Source organism: Neomonachus schauinslandi, chromosome 9 (genome assembly GCF_002201575.2).
Source record: "Neomonachus schauinslandi chromosome 9, ASM220157v2, whole genome shotgun sequence".
Taxonomy (NCBI): domain Eukaryota; kingdom Metazoa; phylum Chordata; class Mammalia; order Carnivora; family Phocidae; genus Neomonachus; species Neomonachus schauinslandi.
The window spans coordinates 79,445,447-79,470,444 of NC_058411.1; the positions used below are offsets into that span (position 1 = coordinate 79,445,447).

The 24,998-nt window shown below is 39.1% G+C and overlaps 1 protein-coding gene across 1 annotated transcript in view; it reads left to right on the forward strand.

Annotated features, from left to right (window-relative positions):
* Positions 1-7,671: 7,671 nt before the first annotated feature.
* Positions 7,672-24,998, forward strand: part of SPRED1 (sprouty related EVH1 domain containing 1) — a 116,040-nt gene continuing 98,713 nt past the window's right edge. The window contains exon 1 of the mRNA XM_021695377.2: positions 7,672-8,784. Within this exon, the coding sequence (XP_021551052.1) occupies positions 8,753-8,784 (32 nt within the window). The 5' untranslated portion in view covers positions 7,672-8,752. The remainder of the gene's footprint in view (positions 8,785-24,998) is intronic.

The following is a 24,998-nucleotide window of genomic DNA, read 5'->3' on the forward strand; positions in this document are numbered from 1 at the left end:
TTGGCTAAGACCCAGGAGACAATAAGGGTGTGAAGTGTTTTAGCTTCCTGATAAAGAGCTTTAGAGCTGAGGGCCACATTCTCTAGTATGAAGGACGGTCAGTGTCTTAGGATTTAAAAATCTTACAGAGAAAGAAAACATCTCTGTCTGATAAGGTAAGATGTCACTGGAAGTGAGGTTTTCAGCGTCTAATAATTTTTAAACACAGAATTCTATTAAAGATACTGTCACAGAATTCCAAAACGGACATATTTGGGGATGCTAAGAAGATTAGTGTCATTGGAGGAAAACAAGAGCAGTTATTTTTATTACTTGTCATGGCATTTACTCAGATAACATCTTGTATTTTCTAAATGTTTCCTTTTGGCTTTCCATGTCTCCTTAGCTAGATTGTAGCTCTCTGGAAAGCAGGCTTCCTCCCAGCACCTAAAGTAGTCCTGAATATTCTCTCACCTACATGTCTTTTATCCACCCTTTCTCTAGCCCCTGACCAATGCCCTAATTTTCTATGTGGACCATTGCAACAGCCTTTTTACTGGTCTCCAAAATTTTACGATATACCCAGGAAGACATGGAAAGCCAAAAGGAAACATTTAGATAACACAAGATGGTATACAAAACATAATAAAAATAACCGCTATCTTTTCCCTCCAATACTGACAATTCCTTTATAGCTCTCCTTCTACCCCATCACCTGAACTTCTATATTCTTGGAATTATAATTGCTAAACTATATAAATTATATATATAAACACACACATACATTACCAACACAGATAGAGGGCTGGAAGGGCCAACTCTGTATGTAAATGCAAGGTCTTAAGTTTTGTTTTTAAATTAGAGTAGAGCAAATAGAAGTTATAGCAAAAATGTGATGTTTTAAGATCCCCTGAGTGGCTTGTGGAGAACTGCCAGGCTTTACACATGCCCAATAGAGTGCGATGAAGCCTAATTGAAAGCGTGATATTGCAGAGTAGAAAGAGGAGGCAACTTTCAGATAAGTCAGAAAAAGAGAGTTGGAAAAAGAAGGAATGCTTTTTAGGGAAGTAGAGAGATTTGAGAGATAAGAGGGAAATGGGGAGGTGGGAGGAAAGGGGAAGCTCTCACGGGCACAGTCCCCTGGCGGAGTGTCCTGGGACTGCATGGAGCTGAGTGTAGTGGACTTGATCTAAGGAGAACAGAGACAAGACGCTGAGTGGTCTAAATCCTAGACCAGAAAGAAGAGGATAAAAGGAAATAGGAACAAAAAATCCTCTTTTGGGGGGAGGGGCAGGAAAAGGGCTGAAAATGATGGTGGGAATATCTTACTTTTATATACTTGGAGGATAGGCAAGCCTGAAGAACAATACACCCAGTCAAGTTTAGGAAAGGCCACCTACCAGAGACAGAGATTATTTACAGCAGGGCTTCTTAAACTTTAATGTATAGTTGAATCGCCTAGGGTTCTTGTCAAAATTCAGATATAATTCAGTAAGACTGGAGTGGAGCCTAAGAGTTTGCATTTCTAGCAAGCTCCCAGGGGAAGCTATGCTGCTTTGAGGTAGCAAGGATTTACAGTATTAAACATGAGCATTTAAAGCATTTTTATTAAATAAATAAACACATAAATAAATAAATGCATTAGTGCTTCTCAACGTAGATATCTTCTGTGGGTTTATCAAAGACTCTAATTATGAAATTATCCTCTTTTTTACCCTTAGTTGATGGCAGTGAAGACATATCTAAGATTAAGAGAGGGGATACAATGCTCAGTTCAAACCAATAATAACATATTTGAAAGTACAGTCATTGTTAGATGTCTATATTAATAGCAGGATAACGAAAGTACCCAAAAGGACTTTCTGTGATAGTAGAAGTGTTCTATATCTGAACTCAGTCTAGAATGGTAGCCACCAACCATCCATGACAGTTAAGCATTTGAAATGTAACTAGTAAGACTATGGAGTAAGTTTTTAATCTTATTGAATTTAGTTAATTTTAATTTAATTTTAATTTAGCCACACATGGCTAGTGGCTACCATGATCATGAGAACTAAGAGCATCACTAAAAGATAACCAGATGTTGTTGCCTCTGGAACTGATGGTATAAGGGCATTTATGTACCTGAGCACCACAGGAGGTAGCTGATAACAGCCAAGGGATTTACTCCTCCCTTTTTCCAAAGTACAGTTCTCCTGCCAAGTCATCATCCACAGCAATAATGACTTGAAATAGAAAGCATATGCCACCAAGGAGCTCATCTTTGAGAAGTTATATATAATATCAACACACACACACACACACACACACACACGGGTTTTTAAAGGAGAAAATTTTAGTTTGAGCTCCAGCCACAGCCTTACTAACGTGAGACCTCTGGCAAGTCCCCTAACCTTTTTGATCATCAGTTCCTAATTCTTTCTGTAAATTGGAACTGATGATAATACCTAGTGGGCAAGGGTGTTAGGAAGGTAAGTTCCTAAAGGGCATTCCAAGTTTGATAGTCATATACAATGGCTAACTATTACTCACTGAAAGGGAAGTCAAATGCCATATTTAAAACAAAATCCAAGGAATCATCTAGACTCTTTTGTTGTAGTGCATTTTTTGCATGCACATAGCCTTGGAAATTTTATGTAATGGATATTTCAATCCTTCATATTGACTGTAGTGGGATATAACTTTCAAGGAATAAGCATGCCAAATCCATTTGGGAGAATGATGGTAAGGGAGAAGTGCTTTATTTAGTAGTGTGGGCCTGGTAAGCATCCTCCCTGCTAAGATTATGCTGAAAATAAAGGAAATCGCAGACTGCTCATTTCCCTTGTACTGGTTGTAATCTTGTGGAAACTTCCTGTAAAAGGCAGTTATAGCATTAAAAGTAAACTGATTTCACACTCACCGGATACTACCAGACCAACAATTGCAGTCCTTTGGGAGAAAAATAAAATAGCATACTTATCCTTTATACTTTGTATTAGTTTGGAAGAACATGGAAACCCTAGTGATGGAGAAACCGACTCACGCCAGAGGCAAGGAAACTATTTAGAAACATGGTTACCATTTAGTAATTCCACTGAGAGGCAGAGCTCATTAGCCAAGAGACTGGTTACACTAAAAAAAAAAAAAGAAAGAAAAAAAAAAGAAAAAAGAAAAAAGAGAAAGAAAGGAAGAAAGAAAGAAAAAGAAAAAAGATTGTTCATTAAGCAAAGTACAGCATGAAAATAGACAATCCCCTTTGATCTAGGCACATTCTAGCTACAGTTTTAAAATTTTGAATTTTAAGGGCGCCTGGGTGGCTCAGTTGGTTAAGCGACTGCCTTCGGCTCAGGTCATGATCCCGGGGTCCTGGGATCGAGTCCCGCATCGGGCTCCCGGCTCGGTGGGAGGCCTGCTTCTCCCTCTCCCTCTCCCACTCCCCCTGCTTGTGTTCCTGCTCTCGCTGTCTCTGTCAAATAAAAAAAAAAAAAAATTTTGAATTTTAAGACATCTGCTCGGGGTAATGTTTAGAAATGGAAATTTGAATATGTATTTTATGCACTGTTAGAACCTCCTATGTTGGCACGACCATCTCCTCTTTTGGTTTTTCAAGTATACAAATCTCTGCTGAGAGCTTATTAGCACAAGGGATGGCGTGTGTGAAATGCTGAGCTGCTGTAGTGTTCAGGTCGCAGTAAGAAGCTGGAGGAGGCTCTGAATTTCCATCACTGTGTCGGTCACTACGGCTTCATTTTTATACATATACGGGCTTTGCTATATTTCACTAGAAAAGCCTCCATTACTCAAAATGACTGCTGAAGAGAACACCAAAAATATATGAAACGCAGCCTCTGCCTTCAAGCCACTTAACATTTAACTGGGAAAACAAACATAAACTCAGAAAAAGTTGAGTAGAGATAGAGAACTATCAATACAAGGGTAAAATGGTAAAGGCAAAAAGAAAGGAATTTGAGAAGATAAAGTCTGAGTTCATCAGAAAGATGATCACTATGGACGGAGCAGTCTGGAAAGAGGGAGAACACCTTGAGTTGGAGTGCTACGTGCCATCTGCCTGGGCCTCCATGAGGATAGGCCACCTTTGCTGACCTTGTGAACCCTGGTCTGATACCTACCTAGAACCCAGAACCCACTTGTACCTTCCTAACTGTGATGATGTCCTACACTGGCAGTTACTTGGCACTTGTGCTGTTGGTGCATAGATACTTCTGATAATTAATCATCTAGAACAAGTTCGTAAGTGGTTGTGGTTAATTCCTAAAATTGAGGACAAGAGTAATGAGAGCCACCTGTGAGCAGCAGCTAGCGTGACCAGCCTCTTTCCCACAGACCCACCTGAGAAAACACAACCAAGTAAATATAAGCACGCCCCTGCCCTGTTCACCCTGACATGGCCATAGAATCTTTGACTGGTGTTCAATGGTAGCTATACCAACTGAATGGAGCTGGAACTTTGGGTGAAACTGTGATCTGCATCTGTATTTATCTTTTCACACAGCTTTTCAGGTCTTATTAGATCCACCTTCCCTGGCTGAACCAGCCCTTTGTCCTTGACCTGCCTTAGCCTATGATAGACGTTGGGCCACCCTTTTTTGTGGGCTTCTGGAATCGAGGTTCTTAGGTAGGGGTGTGTTCGGAGATAGGATGAAAAGTAGTTGCAGGGAAAAGGGGAGAAGGCTGTGAAGGGCTAAGAAGGACCAAGTACCTGGCATACTTCTGGAAAAGCAGATTTGTCAGTTCCATTACTGATCTGCTGATCCCAGTCTTGGGAGTGGGGCTAAGGAATCTGCATTAAGGCAGTTCTTGCAGTGTATTAAAAAAAGTTTTTATTATAGAAAATTTCAAATGTGTGAAATAATAAAGAGAATGTGCTCATTATCATTCCGTAGCCAATCTTGTTTCATCTCTATCCCTACCTACTTCTTCCCACTCCTCACCCTACTGAATTATTCTGAAACAAATCTCAGATATATCATCTCATCTATAGATGTTTCAGTATGTATTTCTAAAAGATGATGACTTAAAAAAAAAACCACAACCACAACACTAATACTTTAAAAAACCCCTTATTATCATCAATCTTCAGTTAGTGTTTGCTTCCCCGATGATCTCAAATTTAAAAATATTTGTTCGAATCAGGATCCAAATAAGGTGTCCCACATTGCATTTGGTCACTCTGTCTCTTGTACTGGTAAAGGTACAGACACTGGGATAGAGCAGTGAGGCCTCTTGAGCTTAGGGTAGCTGCTGACAGTTGAGTTAGATTGGAAGACTCCTGGCCTTTGAACCTGAACGTAGGACCATTTCTAATTGTTTTACTGTAGAATTCTCTGTCCAGACTAAGACAATTTTCTAAAAAGCTGGCAAGATCTTCAACAACTGGGTGAGAGGTGAGGGCTGGAAATGCCCCCTTAAAAAGAAAGGCACAAAAGTGTCCTGCAAGTGGTATGGGGAACACTGGAGGCAAGGAACAGTTTGGTGACTGTGTCTTGGTTATAGGAGTGGGAACAATCTCAAAAGCATGAATTTGGGCTATTGATCATATATTGCCCCTTTAGGTAAGTAATGTGTTTGAAAGTGGCCAGCACACAGTTCCTTGCACAGGACAGCCAAGATGGTTTTCATATCTTCTCCCAAGGCCTGTCATTGATCCTTTCCCTGATGCAGTTGAACCTCAAGCAGATGCATATTTCTTCAAAAGAAAAGGAGGCCTTTGCAAGTGACCCAACTTTCCTTTTACTTACTTAATCATAATGACTCTGAGAGCAATCATTTATGGATGGCTTGCTAAGGGCCAGGCCATGTGTCTAGCAAGAGTGGTACACGGAAGAAAACCCATAGTTATTCGTCGAATGAACAAACAAGGCTGAGTTTAACCTTCGGAACCACTGCCACCACCTTGTCATGGAGTGTACTATCATCTCCGTTTTACAAAATCAGAGTAAGAACCAGGATTTATTGGGCTCTTAATCTGTTCTAAGTGCTTCATGTATATTATTACCTCATGAATCGGCACAGCAGCTCTATGAATTAGGTACTATTCTCCCCATTTTCCACAGGCAGCGTTTGGGTAACTTGTCTAGAACACACAAATGATAACTGATGGGACTTGATTCAAATCTGAGAAGCCATAGTGGGTAGCAGTAGTAAGAAGGAGAGCAGGCCAGTACCAACACTCCCAGGTACAGGGTCTTCCCAGGAACAAGATAAAAAAAAACACAGGTTCAGAGGTAACAGAGGTAACCTCTGACTACCCCAGATCCCCTCACCTCTTCCAGCCACCAACACTGTCCCTTCCTCACTCTGAGTAAGGATAATGCTGCTGCCCAGGCAAGCTTTACATAAAGAAACCTCAGAAATCAATGGGCTGTTTTTTGGGGGCTACCTGAGTGCTTTGGCTCCTTTATTCCTCATTTATTAAGCTCCTACTCTGTGCAAAACAGGCTAGTGCCTGTGCTCTAGAAAGCAGCAATCCAGAAACCTCCTGGAGACTGTTCACAGATGGGGAGTGCTGGCTGGTTTGGGAGTTTTTCCCACTTTCCTCTTCATCAGGAATTATTCTACCCCTCAAGGTGGCAGGAGCAGCAACCTTCACTCTCAGGTCACACAAACCTGAGAATGAAAAGAAAAGCACTGCACACAAAGCTAGACTGATAGCTAGGGAGATGCGTCAGAAACTTAGGATTCAGTCCCCAGGCCGGGTGGGTACAGACTGGCTTTCTAGGTAGAAAAGGGATAATAGAATTTGCAGAGCCAGGGGCCCTGAGTTCTCTAGTCCCGCAGATCCTGAACTCCCGGCTGAAACCCCAGCAGGTTTCTGTGCAAAAACCTTTCGAGATGAATGCATACATTGTCCTCTAACAATGCAAAAGTGACAGCTGCCTATTCAATAATGGTTCCGCCTCCGTTTAGAGCAGTTCGTGCCACAGAAGCATCTTCTGCGCTATAGTTATGCAACCTCACTCGCAGCGGGAGTTTTTTTCCTGTGCTTCTGGCTGCGCCAGATTCATGTAACACGCCTACTCTGGGCTTCAATGGAAGTCGTTCTCCATTAACAACCATTCTAGCTTTCGAAGATGAATGCCCTGCACAGCATACCCCTTGCACATTAAGAATCCAAGGTATTAAAACTAACTCTAACACACACACACACACACACACACACACACACACACACTCCCGCTGTACATGCAGCTAGGGGACTGCAGCAATGCAACCAGAGGGACAGCAGGCGGAGCTCTCTTTGTACGGTCCCTCCCTCTAACCCCACCAACTAAAAATGAACTCATGCCAGTTCCATTCTTTGCTCTGCAAGGAAAACACACACACACACACGGCAAAACCGAACAGCCTCCAATTTCCCCCTTGACCACACTGTCATTCTAGCCTCCTTGTTCTAACAACCCGGATATTCCAAAGCGAGTAACGGGGAGTAACGGGGAGTAGCGCGGCGCAACAATGCAACCTCCCAAGCAGCTCCCAGTGCAGCTCCCACCCCCGCCCCCTTTCGCAGCGTGCCAAGAGTTTGGAGCGCGCGCACGCACACTGTACACGGTGCCTGGCGTATCCCTCCGCCTCCCCCCTCCTTTCCCCGCTCTGTGGCTCGACAACGATTTGGGAAATGAAGGGAGGAGGGAACTACTTTCCTGAAACTTGCTATGCTGCACACGACTTCGAGTTGCAGTGATTCGCCCGGAGGCCGCAGCTTTTAGCCCTACCCACACGCCCTCACGGCCCGGGTACTGCGCTCGGCAACCGCACCCCGTGCCCGCTCTGGCCCCCGGGGTAGGCAAGCGGCCGGGAGAAGTCGCCAGGGACTACTTTGCCTCCTTCTCCCGTGGGCGCCCCCGGTTCGGGCAGCGGCGGCGGAAGGAGCGGGCGGCGTGAGCGCTTCCGCCGCCCCCCTCACGGCTCCCCTCTGGCGGGTGTGAGGAGCTGGCCCGCCGAGCTGCTGGTGGGCACTGGCTGGTGGGGGACCTGCGGCCGCTCTCCCGCTGCTTCCCGGGACCCTGTCTCCTGGGCGCGCCCGCTCTTCTCCGACCCGGGTGGGGGAGATCGGCTCGCCTGCCCTGGCCTCACACGCTCCCCGCCGCCCCCTCCTCCCCCTGCTGGAGGCGTCCCGACTGGAGCGTGTCTGGAGGAATCCGCCGCCGCGAGGCCCCTCGCCCGATCCGGCTCGTGCCTGAGGACCGCTCCGGCCGCCTCCGGGCGCTAAGCGGGCAGCCGGCGGCGAGGTGGGAGATGGTGGGGTGGGCTCCGGCAGGACCGTGCCGCCGCCGCCCGGAGCCTGGGCTCGGCACCCTCCCGCCGGCCCCCACCGAACGCAGCTCTGCTTCCTCCTCGCCGCATCCCTGAGGGAAGCGCCGCCTCTGCTCCCGGGTTCTCCGCCCGCCCGCTCCTTCCTGGCCGGACCCCGCCGCGCTCCACCCCGGTGGCGGGAGGAGCAGCTCTCCAGTCAGCCTTCGCAGCCCCTCTTCCCTTTTTCCTTTCCACCCACCCTCCCCGGCCTCCTCGGATCCCTTGGCTGGGCGCTGAGGCGGAGGAAGAGGCTGGGGTCGCCACGGCGGAGGTTGTTGCCGCCACCCCCCTGCGGGGGTGGCCGGGGTTCCCGGCTGGGGGGGCACCGTTCCGGGTGAGGCATCCACCATGGTGAGGCCCCTGAGCCGCTGCCCCCGCGCCCCCCCGGCCGCCGCTGCCTCCTGCCCCTCGGTGCTGCCGCTGCTCCTCCGCTTGCTGTTGCTCCTCCATCTCCAGATCGGATCGCGGTGAGGGAAAGATGAGCGAGGAGACGGCGACTTCTGACAACGAGTAAGCGCCTCATTGATCTTGATTAGTAACCCCCCCCCCATCCTTCCGACCCCTCTGAGACTTGGGTGCCGGAAAGCTTGCAAGCTTGGAGAGTTCGGTGCATCTTGTTCTGGAGATAACATTTGATTTCTTTAGCCATTTAATGGCAGCACCCTCCACTGCCCCCCCCCCCCCCCCCTCAGTTGCTTACTTCTGGAGGGGGGTATTGAGTGTTGGGGTGGGATGGCAATTGTACGTCCATGAGATGGAGTAATGTGGACGGATGGTGGCGGGGTAGAAATTACCTCTTTGCCTCGAAGACCCCCCCCCCGGCCTGTTCTTTTTCACTTTAGCATACCGTAAGTCAACATACCCTGAATATCCATCCTGCTTCCTTTATAGCTATTTTACTTGGAAACTAACGTGTGGGAGCACCTCCTGCAGCAAACTGCTCTTGAATCTTAATTCGATGAGTCAGTGACTCTTAAATACCGATTAAACCTCCCCCCTTCCCCCCTTTTAAACTTACGACCTGTAAGCTTCATGTAAAAAATGGAACTAGGGAAACATTTTTAGAATTTAATAACATGAAGGACACCTGGAGTGTGGGAGACGTTGAACTATTATATTTTACCTTTGCGAATGCTGGGCATGTCTTTATCAGGGGCATAGAATATTGAGTGTTAATAATATCCTTCAGCTGTATTGAGAAACACCATTTACGTTGATTTAGCAGTATTTACATGGCAGAATATGTTGATGACTTCATTCATTAACTTCTAGAGTGTCCTGGCTTAAGTTTTTGTTTATTTGGGCTGTTTGTTTTCCAAACGAAGTACGTTGCCTTTTAAATATTTTGTTTTAACGTAACGGCTGCCTGAAAGAATAATGGTCCGGTAACAGTTTTTACTGAGACCGGATTTAATTCCGTGCAGAATATTTGCATCCGTTCTCTTGTAATTAAGTTCAAGTTTTGTTTATCTTTGGAGGATTGGAAAGAGTTAAGAGAGTTAGGACTAGTCCTAGGATGCATTCCTTTAAATAAAGTGCATTCCTCGAGTCAGACCTTTTTGAGAGAACTTTAAAATCCAAAGCCTAGGCCTGTTTAACATAAAATAGCTTGAGAAATGCCAAGCAGCGTTTCTCCTCGAACCTCCACCCCCCTCCCCCCCACCAGCACACTCTTCTGATGAGCGGGTGTGGGAGAAGGTAGATTGCTGCAGTGTCAGTGCAGTCTGGAAGCAGAAGTGGCCGCCATGTTCTCTCTCTTTTTGTGAATCGCCCTCATTTGCATAGCACACTCTTCATTCATAAAAAAATAATTAAACATCCATCACCTTGGACATTTTGAAAGGATTTCCCAGGACAAAAATTCAAAGCTTTGACTGTCTGTCTTCATGTAGATTTTTGAGTTCAGGAAATAAGGAGAATTCGAAGTTATAGGTTAAATTCAAAAACATACGCACACACAAACAACTACCCCTGTTCTCAGAATGTTGACACAGTTATGTGGGAAATATCAGTTCGGGGAGGTGCTGGGATCACGTGATCGCCTCCATTCATAAAATACCTGGCTGTCCATTCACAGTGCAGTACACTGTCTCACTGCCTTCCGCAGATTAGACCTACTTTGAGAGAGATCAAGAAGTATCTCATATAACCCTTAGTTAGGGGAAAAACTGCTAAAAATCCTGAACGGAAGGACGATAATTTTTACTGGCATCTTTTAAGAAAGTAGCCTGGATCAGAATGTCAAATTCTGTTTTTAGAGATGGGAAAAGACTAATTACCATATTTAAAGTAAAATATTAATATTTCGTTTCTGGATACATCTAATAGAAAAACAAATGAGGGAATGTGAATTGACACATGAGTAAAATATATTGTTTCTAAATGGGCTCTTTTTCTAATACTTGCTATGGACAGATTAAGAATGCAAATTTTTCATGTAATGATATTGGTGGATGATACTGCTGTTACACTGAAAATGAGTAAAAATTCCCAGTACTTTAATCCCAAAGATGTTGATATTTGAGACACCAAAAGGCAAGTTGGGAGGGTTGCCTTTTTTTTTTTTTAATTTAAAAAAATTAAAAGTTGTTGATGTAGGACAACTTGGAAATTACCTCACTCACCCAGACCTTTAGAATTCTATTTTCATAAATTTATCCTGCATTATTAATACGTTATTCCCTAGAGGCTCTATTATATTAGTTTTGGTAGAACAGAAAAAAATGTTTTAGCATATATATATTTTTTATGAGATGTTAACACTTCATGGGGACAGAACTCTTGGGGGTTTTATTAAAAAAATTTTTTTTTAATTCTAGGAAGTGTTGTGTTCATCTGGTAATCAGTTTTATTAGAGCCAGCATTGTACATTAGCTAAGCAAAAAGTGTGAACTTCTTTGGAATATAGTTTTTATTCCAATAATTTATCTTATCTTTAATATTTAATGTTTTGAAACAGTAGTTTATTACTTATCATTGTATATAGTATGAAGAAACAAAAGATGTATGTATGTTATGGCACATGCCCTTAAAGCCTCAGCATTGTAAGACTCCCCTGTAATACGGATTTTATCTGGGCCTTAAATATATTTTTTTCTACCTTCTTTTCTCCTTTTTTAGAAGCCATAATCAATAGGAATTTATTTACATTAGACACTGTTCTTAACACTTAAATGTTTTTTCACCTGATTTCAACCTTTAAAAGAGTGAAAATCACCAATATTTTGGGAAACCATTAACTTTTTCTAGGTAACCATTGTGAAAAATCGAGTGAGGCCTTTAGAGGCCTCATTTTGAAATCCTCTAATATATGCTCTATTATTTGAAATTAGAGTTCTGTTTGGAGAAATAGCTCTCAAAAGTTGGTTGTGAGTGTATATTTAATCAATAATTAAGAATCTATTATGTGTAAGAGTTTATCTTATGCAGTGCCAAGTTTGAGGAAGGGTTGGTAAAAGTCTACTTTTCTTTTCCATCCTTCAGTAATAACTGGAACTGATTTAAAGTGTCATTAAAAAAAAAAACAAAAAACTTTCCTCCTTGCAAAAGTAGTAATTTCAGATAATGTACAAAATAGTCCTTAAAGGGAGTAATAACTATTTGTGTATCTGTTACTCAGATAACAAGTCTTAACATTTGATATACTATAATCAAACCTTTCCTATGATGTTGTTGTAGAATCTTATTCATTTATTGGATTTTTACTATGTGCTCATGCACTATGATTTTTTTCTGTATTATTTTATGTATATACATGTATTCTTTATAGAGTGGAATTGCATAGTAGAAACTTCATACCAAATATATTGTGACCCTTTTCCTATGTCATTAGAACATAGTTTTTAATGGCTACATTATGGTTCAGTGTATAACATACATTAGTTTTAAGCAGTCTACTATCGTTGGATAATCTTTTATTCCTGAACAGTGCTGCATTTGATCCTGAGTTCTGTCCTCATCCAAATCTTTTACTCTTTCCTTAAGATACTCTAGGAATGGAGTTAAAGGAGATGCAAACTTTAAGTTGTTCTTTCTGCTACATTGCCCTCTAGAAAAGGAAAACTCACATGAGAGTGCTTATGTCTTGAAATATCTGTCCAGTTCTCTTTGAAAACATTTTTGCCAATTTTGAAGGTGGAAATGAGATCTTGTTCCTATTTTTAAAATGTGCTGGATGGTAAAATAAAATTGATTTAAAAAACCCCCAAAACTTGTTAGGTTGTTTTGGGCAACCATGCTGTTTTTAAATATCATATTACAAATAGAATTAAAGTGATCGTACAAAAGTTTTGCAGATAGTTTACTTAACTCTTACCAATTCTTATGTAGTATAGTGTAATGTAAAGAACATTGGACTTGGAATTGGGAGATGCCTTTCTGTCCCAGCTGTCACTAATTATTCTGTGATTCTGGACAAGTACAGCCTCTGTGGGCCTCAGTTTGCTCATTTCATTAGAGCAGTTTGAACTAAGCATCATTATAGGCCCTTCCTGTACTAAATTACCCTAAAATAATACAGTGATAGGCACATTACAAGTCACTAGACTTGTAACATGTGTATTTGTTAATTATTTTTTTTGATTAATTTTATTATACTGTTGTTTTTGACATATTTAAGCAAATGAAAGACTTCCAGTAGAGATCTGGTAGGATACTGAAGTAAAAGCATGAATTTTGAAGAGCCAAGATAAAAAATTTGGAGACAATTGGTAGTACATTCATAATCTTCTGTTTTATTATTTTGGGCTTAATAGCCACATGTCTTTGATAATATATATACCTCACAGATGGAGAACTTTGTACTGCTCTTTTTTTTTTTTCTTTTAAATAAATATGGCCTCTGGATAAATAAGAGAACAAAAGGCTATTGGGCTTAAACACCAACTTGAGTAGTTCTAAAAGGAATACACTAACAAGAGACTAGCTCTCATGCTTTACTTAATGGCTAAGAAGTGTCAAAAGTAAGACTTTTCATTTGGTTATTCATACTAGTCATATTAACCTAAGACAAAGGGATAATTTTACACTTAAGTTTAAGAAATTAACACAGATAATGAATTTTTTCATCCTTTAATAGTTAGATTTAATTCACTATTTATGACAAGTTTTATGTCTTAGCTGCATCTCATTTTAGAGTCAAGAGCCAGTCATTAGAAATCCCTGAGATGTTTTTGTGGCACTCAGAATGGTTTGAAATGAAAAAGATCTATTCATGTATTTCTGTTTAAACGTAGTTCATTATTTTTGTTAAAGCATAGTTCATTAGTAATGGATCTTAGACTGAGGTGTTAAATTGCCTCAGACATAGGGTTCTTAGAATTAAGAGTGTTTTTACTGATCTCTAATTGAAACTTGTTTACATTCATAATTGAAGGAAATTCCAACAAACCATAGCAGCATTAGAGATACTTGTGACAGCAGTTAGTTTCCTAGGGCTGCTGTAATGTGACAAAGTACCACAAACTGGATAGCTTAAAACAACAGAAATTTATTGTTTCAATTTTGGAGGTTGGAAGTCCAAAATCAAGGTATTGGCAGGGCCATGTTCCCATTAAACCGGTAGGGGAATCCTTCCTTGTCTCTTCCTGGCTTCTGGTGGTTGATGGCAATCTTCGGCATTTTTGGCTTGCAGCTGCCTGATTCCATTTTCTGCATTCATCATCACGTGATGTTCTGCCTGTGTGTCTCTGTGTCTTCAAGCGGCCATGTGACACTAGTCTTATTGGATTCGGTCTCTTCTACTCCAGTGTGACCCCCTCTAAATAAATTACACTTGTAGTGACCCTATTTACAAGTAAGGTCATGTTCTGAGGTAGAGGGTTAGAACTCAACATGTTTTTTTAGAGGGATACTATTCAACCTATAACACCAATATAAGTCAGATTTTTTTTCTTATAGTACAGTTGCTGTTCATTTATTACAGATTTATTGAAATAATGCTTTGAGTTGTCACTACTTTGAAGTTACAGTAGGGACGCCTTGCTGGCTCATTCAGTAGAACAGGCGATTCTTGATCTCAGGGTTGTGAGTCCAAGCCCCCTGTTGGCTGTAAAGCTTACTTAAAAATAAATAAATAAATGAAGTTATGGTTATCAAACCATTGGAAGAGCTCATATGTATCTTAATGTTAATAAAGCACGGATATTACTATGTCAAAATTAAAAATATTTTGATAGTTATTTCAGTATAATTGATTCTTTTATAATCCTATGTATTTTGTTTTAGGCCTTTAATATTATTCTGAGAAGGGGGATATAGCCTTCATCAGACGGCCAAAGAAGTCCATTGGCACAAAAGGTTAAAATCTCCTGCTATTGACAGAGGCCCAGAAGGCTGAACTCAAAGATAGAGTTTATAAAATTGGAAGATTAAGAAACATGAATGGTAAAATGAACAAGTCCAACATACAGCTAACAATTCCAAAAGAAGAGATCATGAAGGAGAGGAAATATTCAGATATAATGGCTGAGAATTTTCAAGAAGTAGCAAATCAAACCCAGTTCAGCGAACTAACTACGAAACAAAGCCTCATAGTCAAACTGGGTTTATCTTGAGATTTCATGAATGCATCAACATCAGAAAATTGATGTAGTTTTATCACATTTGAAGATTAAGGAAGAGAAATAATACAATCTTAAATGCCAGAAGTGCAGTATTGTCATTCAGTCTCTGCCCATAATATGGAAGTAAATGTTTATGATTTATAGATTTATAGTATGTGTTCATAAATGTAGATTTATATTACTTTTCTCCTTCCTAGAATTTTAGACTTAATATTTCTCATTTAAAAAGAGGGTATTGGGGTGCCTGGGTGGCTCAGTCGTTGGGCATCTGCCTTCGGCTCAGGTCATGATCCCGGGGTCCTGGGATCGAGCCCCGCATCGGGCTCCCTGCTCAGTGGGAAGGCTGCTTCTCCCTCTCCCGCTCCCCCTGCTTGTGTTCCCTCTCTCACTGTGTCTCTCTCTGTCAAATAAATAAAATCTTAAAAAAAAATAAAATAAAATAAAAAGAGGGTATTGGATTTGGTCAACTTTAGGATAGCTTTTAGTATAAGAGTTCTAGAATCCTAAGTAATGTTCTTTGTACTTCTGAAATCCCCATTTAATATATCATTTCTGTTACTCATAAATGTAGGATTGACTGGTGGAAATTATATTGTGTCTGAAACTTTTGAATTACCTTAGAAGGCATTTTCTTTCTACATTTAGAAGGCAAAGAATAAGCTTTAGTGAATTCAAGAGTAATTGAAAATTAAATTTTAATATAATGCCAGTTTTACAATTTTATTTTTAAATTGTATGTGTATAACAGGGATTATAGTTTAGATAAAGGCCATTATGATTTGGAATGTAGACTGTAATTGTTTTCCTAGAAATATTTATAATGATACTCTTACATATGATTAGATGCATCTTGTTTGTTCACCTGATTAGAGATTATTTTAACAAATACAATTTTTGGCTTCTCTATATTAGTATCCTGTAGTAGGATTACAAAAATTTAGATGGAATTTAGTGAATTGTGGTTTTTCTGATACCACTTTATCAAAGTTAACATAACTTATCATATCGGAATGTTTTATTTGGCATAAAGTCACCAAACTTTTTTGTTGTTGTTGTGAATCACATTGACTTTTTGAGTTTGGAATTAGGGGTCAATTTTGGGTTTGCTCTCTTAATGATACGTAAAAGCATTTCAGAATTTTAGTTGCCTGAATTATATTTATGGATTTCTTAATTTTTCAGGACAGATACCATTAGTAACTTTTTCTTCAGGAATTTCAGTGCAGTGACATTTGAGTGTCTGCTAGGTACTTGACATTTCCTTAGCCCTGGAGATGCAAAGATAAGTAAAACCTGATAACTGCGTTCACTATCCAACAAGGGAACTAGATCCCCCTGAAATGTGATGTGTGTCTGTATATGAAATTCTTCAAGGCTCAAGGAGAAAGTGATTATGCCTGGCTGTGGATGGCAGTGTGGGAGTTGTGTGAAGGAAGGCTTCAGAAAAGAGGTCGAATATTAGGAGTCAGTCAGAGATAAGGATAATGGAAAGGGAAAAGGCATTTCAAGAAGGGAGGGTAAAAACAAAACAAGAACAAGCATGAAAGGAGAAAGGGAAAGTTGGGAGAAAAGCAGTAATTTTTTGGATACACTTATTTGCAGGAGTGGTGGGGGGAGAACATTATATCAAAAACTAATGATGTACTATACCTTGGCTAATTGACTTTAAATTAAAGAATAAGAACGTTGGAGGCAATTGTGAGAAGTCTGGATTTGTGCTTAAGTTGTATCAGCAACCTTGGGGCAAGGGTGCTGGCTAGCCCTGGCGTATGACACCCACAAGATGAACGTGGAAGAAGCTCCTGAAAATCAGTTTTTCTTTTCTTTTAAAAGATTTTATTTATATGACAGAGAGAGACAGCGAGAGAGAGGGAACACAAGCAGGGGGAGTGGGAGAGGGAGAAGCAGCCTTCCCACTGAGCAGGGAGCCTGATGCGGGGCTGGATCCCAGGACCCTGGGATCATGTCCTGAGCCGAAGGCAGACGCTTAACGACTGAGCCACCCAGGCGCCCTGAGACACTAAAAATTCTTGATAGGTAAGAGAGTTTAGAGGAAAAGTATTAAAGACAAAACAGGAAGTAGTGAAGTAGAGACAGCAAAGAGTAAGGTTATACACATTCAGGGGAAAATTGGGAGTTGAGATTGTTGAGGTGATGTTAATAGTGGAGAGGAAGAGAAAAAAACATTTTTTTAGAAAGATTTTATTTATTTATTTGACAGAGGCACAGCGAGAGAGGGGACACAAGCAGGGGGAGTGGGAGAGGGAGAAGCAGGCTTCCCGCTGAGCAGAGAGCCGAATGCAGGGCTCAATCCCAGGACCCTGGGATCATGTCCTGAGCCGGAGGCAGACGCTTAACGACTGAGCCACCCAGGCGCCCCGAGAAAAAAACATTTAAGGAAAGGTTGGGTAAAAGGTAGAACAAAGTCTAGGAAAGAGAAGTCTATCAGACTGTTTTATTGTTTGTCATACGCTGTGCTAGATTTAATCCTTCTAATGACCATGGGAGCTAAGTATTATCCATAGTTTACAGAGGAGATAACTGAGACTTAAGAGTGGCTTAGTAACTTGCCCATAGCCACAAAAGGGAATAAGTGGTAGAACGGAGATCCAAATTGCATTGCATTTGTACCATACTGTATGCCATACAATTAATGGCCAGACTTGATTTTAAAGAAAAAAGGTTGACGTGATATGGAGACACATATAACTGACGGCTGTTTTAAGGGACTGTAAGTTTTGGTAAAGTTAAAGAGCATGTAGAATAGAAGTGGGAAACATCGAAAGATACTGATCAGAGAACATAGACTCCAGAGTAATGACAGATGAGAGAATATTAAAGTAGAAAAAGTTGTTGGAGTAGAGGAGCCAGGATCTGCTAGGAGATTTATAAAAAAAGGTCAACAATATTTAAGTTGCTAGGTTGGATGGTACCAGGAGTTGAGGTGGAAAGGAATCTTGAGCCAGCACCAATGTATTTAATGTGTGTGTGGATTGAGTGACTTAGAGTGGAAGTATGAATACTGACATCTGCCTCTACTATTTGAAGAGACTGGAATTAGGATTTTGGAATTGGAAGTTGAAGATGGAGGGTGCCAGCGGGAGGAGGATAAGAGAGGGAAAGGTTTAGCTGGAAAGAGTTGAGGGTATTGGAAATGATAGGATCTCATGTAATAATGGTCCTAAGGAATGAGGGATGTTGGGAATTAGGGATGTTGGGAGTTAGAGAAAGGAAGATAGAAATGTGAATAAATTTTCTAGATTGGGATTTTATTGAGAACTTTAAGGTTTTCTGAGAGACTAACCAAGATGGTGACTGATACTGTATGGTTTTATCCAGATACATTATACTGTCTTTGGCAGAAGGTTTTGTATTTTGGGGGGTACTCTAGTCTTAATGTAATCAGAAAGTCCTTTTCAAAACAAAATTCACTAATTACATTTCTATGATTAACTTGGTGTTCAGAATTAACATGGTCCTGCAGTTACTGGTGACTGCCACATTAAGACTGTGGCAAATCACATAACATGTCTTTTGCTTGATTCTCCATCTGTAAAACCAGGATAGTATGTCACTACTTCAAGGGATGTTAAGATAAAGTAACCTCCTCCTCCCCCAACATTTTTTGATTAGAGATAAGAGAATATTAAAAAGAACTTTTAGTTCTTGAGAAGAAAGGTACTATGTTCATGAAGTAATCAGTGCTCATTTTCATTTAGCCCAAGGTAGGGTTACTTTTAAAAGAGGATTATTGACTTGTTGGAAAAATTGTATTTCAAATTAAATGTTAAAGAAGCAGCTTTTTGTAAAAACTTAAAATCTAAAAATTCCAACAAGCAAAAAATAACAAATCTATGTTGTGAACATTTTCTTTTATGTTCTGAGCAAAGAATGTGAGAACAGGTAGCTAGATTAGTAACTAGTGTTGGACAGGACGCAAGGCAAACACCTGGCTCCAGCCAGTTTTTTGTCTGATACTTAATACAACTAATTATATAAGGAGTATATTTCTAGAGTTTGCTAATTAAAGCAATTTTAATACCTGAGTACATTTTGGAAGTATATTTGACATCTGTCATCTTCAGTGGAAAAAGTCATCTTTCTCAGAAAAATATCATTATATGGAAGGCATAAAATCTATTTTTGTGGGAGAGAAGGTAGAGAGGAAGTTTTTTTTCAGCTTATTAAAATTTAGACATTTACTTTTTTGCAGCTATAATCAAACTAAGATTTCTACTTAATAGGTGAGTTGGACTAAATCTGCTAGTTAGCATTTCATTGCTCTGGATTTAGTCTGTTAACTTTAATTTGGGCAGGTAAAGGTCTGTAAACTTATGTTCATTTTAGTCACCAACAATGAAAGCAAAAATCTGTTTACATTTTCGTGTAGCCTGATTAGCTTATTATTCTGAAACTGTAATTTGTTAATTAAAAAATTGTTGCTTTAGATACATAATTACTGAAACTTGATTTAGGAATGAATTTGAAGTCTATGAATTAAGATCTTGAATGAACATAAATCAGGAACTTAAAAATATGATGAAAATTATATATACTTTTTCTCTTAAGAATTATTTAATCCAAAAACCCAGACTTACTTAACTTAGTAAAAGTTAAGAACATATGCCAAATAACTTTAGTAAGTATATCAAATTAAGATATTCTTCAACTCCATATTTTGATCACCTTAAAAAGAAAGGGGAGAGACACAAATGAATAAGACAAGCTAGCCTATAACCACCTTAGTTTTCCTTAGCAGTTTTTCGCCTCACTGCTTCAGGAAAGAGCAAACTTAGCTTCTAAGTGAGCCAAAAGAAAAATAATTTAACCTGAAGTTATATAGACCCTATTGCTGTCCAGTCTGAACCTGTATCATGTGTACAAGGTCACAGCATACACCACATAAAAGTAGTTTGACTTAAAATTACTGGCTAACTTTGAGTCCCATTTTTGCATTTACCTTGTCTCAAATCAATTTAACTAGATAGGAGGAGGAAAACAGTGAAACTGAACTGAATTCTTTTAATTGAGTGGTATGGTCTGAATATTTGTGTCCTTCTGGGAACCCATGTTGAAATCCTAACCCTCAAAGATGATATTAGGAGGTGGGGAGGTGGGGTCTTTGACAGGTGCTTAAATCTTGAGGGTGGAGCCCTCCTTGAATGGGATTAGTGCCTTCAGAGGCTCCAGAGAGAGGCTTTGGAGAGATCCTAGCGCCTTCTACTATGTGAGGTCACAAGAGAAAAGGCCTCAGCTGTGAACCAGGAAGAAGGCCCTCAGCCGACCGACCATCCTGGCACCTTGATCTAGGACTTCCCGGCCTCCAGAACTGCTAAGAAATAAATTTCTCTTGTTTATAAGCTACCCAGTCTGTGGAGTTTTGTTATAGAAGCCTGAATGGACTAAGACTGACTTTTCTTTGTTCTGGGGAGGACAAGGAGCAATAATTACCTCAAAGAAAGAAAGAAAAAAATCAGCACAATTTTCAGTTGCTTTCAGTTCCATACATATAATTTTTACTTGTTTTAACAGGGTATGTACAAATGTTTATTCATTTTCACCTAATATCCTAAAAGAATTTCTGTGCTTATGCATAGTGTTTTTAGTAATTATTATAATTTTAATGCTTATAATATTTCGTCAAGTTGTACTATAAGTTTACACAGCTATTATCTTACTAGTGAAAACTTGGTTTCCAGCTCTTCACCTTAATAAGTAAGTAACATTGTAATGAGCATTTTTTTTTTGCATGTAATAGTTTTTTTTTTTTCTTTCCAATTTCTTAGGATGAATTTACAGGAGGGAGATAACTATGTCAAAGAGTATTAAGTTTTTTTTTAAATTCTTGATACGAATTGCTGCTTCCAAAAATTCATACTTTCTTTTACTATTGTGGATTATTTATAAATGAAATTCATTCTCAGATTTCTTAGAGTCAATTTTTGTTTTTTCTTTTTACTATCTTGCAGTTTTTTTGTATAGCTCCCAGCACATAATTGACAGCTAATATTTGAGTGATTATCAGCATTGTCTTAAAATTATCTTATGGATTTAGTCTTCAGAGCAACCATTTTATTTTTTTATTTCATTTTTTCCTTTTTGAATATTTTTTTAAATTTTATTTTATTATGTTATGTTAGTCACCATACATTACATCATTAGTTTTTGATGTAGTGTTCCATGATTCATTGTTTGCGTATAACACCCAGTGCTCCATTCAATACGCAGAGCAACCATTTTAAATGTTGTTACAATTACTATGCTTCCATTTACAAAGATGAGGAAACGGAGGCTTAGCAAAAAGTTAAGGAACTTGGCAAAGATTATATCGCTTTGTGCCCACCCCCTATTCTGTATAAAACCATAATGCTGGTCAAGACTTTGTAGTTAAAAATGCCATCTTATGAACTACAGTGTATAAGGGATGTTGTCCTCCAAGGATGCATCTATTGGTACTAAAGATTTACATTTATATTCAGCTTATTATTTCACGAAAATAAGAGATAATAACTGAAAAGCATAGAAATCCTCAGGGGAGTGAATTTCAAGGTCGAGTTGTGAGGAATTTCAGGGGAATTCAGATTAGAATTGCTGTAGCTAGATATTAGTAAGTGTTACATCCTTACCTCTTAGATTTCTTCACTGAAGGGTTCCAAATGATAAGGGAATGCATCCCAAAGCAACCTTAAAAAGGTATAACATTGTTTTGAAATCTAGTAATAGATCTTAACGATACATGTAAATTTGCATTTTAATCAATACTGTAGTTGTATTTCCAGTACGAAATGCTTCTAGTTATTTATATTAGAGAAAAATGGAAAGCTTTTTAACCATCAAATCTTTGCATATTTATATCCTGTGGCATTATGTGTCTCTACCTCATGTGGCACATTCCTGGGAGGAAGTGTATTCTGGTGAGAGGCAGCATTTGACATACATCAGGGTGTTGCTCCTGAGTGAAGGGCATGATTGTGTCCTGTAATTATAGTGGCTGCCATTTTCAAACAAGTGGAACCTTTCAATCCAGCAAAAATTAATATAAACTTTATGAAGTACAAAAACAATATTGTAGGAAGCTAGGAAGACAATGGGAAATTACCCATTGACAATTTTTTTCTGCACTTATTTATAGTAAAAGTATTATAAAGGCAACAATATATAGAAGCGATCTTAAATTTAAAATTTGTTTCTATAAAAACTTCAGGTTATACAATTTATATAGACAGTGAATTACCTATATTAGAAAGAATAGAATTGTGCTAATTGGTACTCTAGAAAATATGGAAAGCTGCATAGAAAAGAAAACTCAGATTCTGGTCTCAGTTTTACCATTTACTTAAGTGGCTTAGAACAAATCTTTTAGTGTCTGTGCTAATGAGGACAGTAATCTTTTCCCATCCATAAATACTTTTTCGTGAAAAATGTAAATAAATAGATTTATTTAAAGATGAGTTTTGATATACTTGGAAAAAGGAGGGTTTTCTAGAGGATTGAAATACAAAAGGGAGGTAGAGCAGAAGGCACACAGAAAAATAAAAGGTTTTTAGCAAAACCTTAGGGAGAGGAAGAAAGCTAAGGAAAATGAGCCTGGGCCTGTTTTGGGAGCCACATGAAATCTGTATAAGGAGTGTGTTAGCTAGGTTAAAAGTTATATAACCTATATATTGGGAAGCTTTGTAAAATATCTGCATAGTTAAAATCAGACTATGAACATTTGAGTGGTGTATCAAATGGTTTAGAAAAATTACCTTTTACCAAAAATACTGTTTGCAACAAGACTAAATTCACAAGGATGTTGAGATCATATAGGGGAAGGGGAGAGTTCCTAAACGTTTCTAATTTTTTTCTTTAAAGATTTTATTTATTTGATAGAGCGAGAGAGCACAAGCAGGGGGAACAGTAGAGGGAGAGGGAGAAGCAGGCTCCCCGCCAAGCAGGGAGCCCGATGCGGAGCTCAATCCCAGGACCCTGGGATCATGACCTGAGCTGAAGGCAGATGCTTAACCATCTGAGCCACCCAGGCGCCCCAACATTTTTAATTTGATCAGGGGATGGTAAATAAGAATTCATTATACAAGACTCATTGTTTTAAAAAGATAGATATTATTGATATTCTGTTATTTGAGCATGCTTGCTTTATTGTTTTATTAATGAAGTTGAGGTAATTTTAAGAGTTTTCGTAGGCTCATATGTTAAGACAGTATTTGGTACACGGTAAGCACTGTTTGCCTATACGCATTCAGGTATGGCCTCAGTCTTAACCTTATTAAGTTTTTAAGTTCATTCCTCATTTGCAGTAACAACTTTATCTTAGTTGTGGAGGGATTCCTGCCTGCTTTAGTACATCTCCAGACTTTGAAATCATCAGACTATAAAGGAATTGTAGAAAAAGAGTTTTACCACTAGCTTTTAATTCATTGTCTCTCACAGTTCTTTCCAAATGGTTCTATTACTTTACTGAAAGATACTTTTTTCTCTCCTAAAATTTTCCTTATTTCCATTTTCTACCACTTAGCCCTTATTAGAATCCTTTAAGAATCTAACCCATCATTTCCAATAAAATTTCCTTTGCTGGTGGGAAGATTCTGTTTGTAAAGGCTATCCAACATGGTAGCCACTGTGTGGCTCTTTGGCTAATGAGTACTTAAAATGTGGCTTGTTGGGACTGAGGAACTAAATTCTTAATTTAATTTAGATAGCCACATGTAACTAGTAATTCCTGTATTAGATAGCATGGATCCTGAGAATTTCTAATCTTTCAGTCCCAGTAAATTTTTGAAAACAATGACGTGTTCTCTATTCAATCTTAGCCAGTTTGTTGAAGAAATTTCTAATTTTTTAAACAGGGAGGTAGCATAGGTAGTACATAAGCTTCTTCCAAAGTGTGGTATGTAAGATAATTTTAGTTGTTTCATAAACATGACATTAAATTAAGTTGACAAGTTATCCTTTATACTTTTTGCATCTTAATTAAGAAAAAAGGTTTGTTTGTGTGGTATGTTTAATAAGGAGTAGTATCAGCCTCAATCTCTGGTAGACAGCCAATACAGTAAAAGCCAAACTATTAAATTTTATAGTTACCATCTCTTTATGGCTTGTGATTTGTTGTTGTGTTGTTGTTGTTTTAAATTGGCTGTAGTAATAAAAACCTTTCAGAACATTTTTTGGACAATATATGTGGCACCACACATAAGGCGAAAAATTGATGATGGTAGTGAATGTCAAAAACAAATTTGTGACATACGGATGTAGTGGAAGGAGAATTGGATTGGTAGACAATCAGGAGCCCTCTTGTGACACTAGTTTGCTGAGGCGGTCTGTCTTTTTTAGGTACGGTTTCTGCTTTGGCGAAATGGGGAAAGAGGTTGGTTTAGAGTGAGAAGAGATTTAAAAGTTTTAAATAATTCCTGTATAGTTAACATACAGTGTTGTATTAGTTTCAGAGATTTACATTTTTTAAGTGTACTTTATGCTATAATAACGATAAAGCGTACCATTTTAGACAGAAGCTAAGATGTTTTAAGTATTTTGCTGTATGTCAAACATGAATTACCTCAGTTAATCCTTCAGTCCAAAGCAGTTTACACATAACTGTCATTCCTTTTTAAAAAAACCTTTGGTGCACAGAATTGGCTTAATCATTATCTTGGTTCATACTGACATCATGGGTTTATGCATGGACCTTTGTAGCCTATTATTTTAGTTTTTCATTTACTTGACAAATACCCTTTCACAGTACAATCCAAGAATCAGGACATTAATGATAACTAACATTTACCTAATGTGCTTCTATTCATATTCCCTTGACTTCTTTCTTCTCAGAAGTTACTCTATACTGAGTTATGTGTTCCTGTTTCCTTACTATTTAAGAAAAAAGGTTTTATCACATATATGTATGATTAGAATTTGTATACACAACCTTCTATAACCTACAACTTGAGGTACTTTCTTGACTGTAATATTAAAACTAAATATTAGAATTAGTATCCACTGAAGCTAATAAAGATGAGAATCATAGACAATAAAGTTATGTCAGATTGTTATTGATCAGGAAGTTCAGTCGTTTTGGTTTTTAATCATCTGAAATCACACCGGAAAATATATATTTTTTTGAGTCCTTTTTTTTTTCTTTTCCAAATTTTTATTTAAATTCTAGTTAGT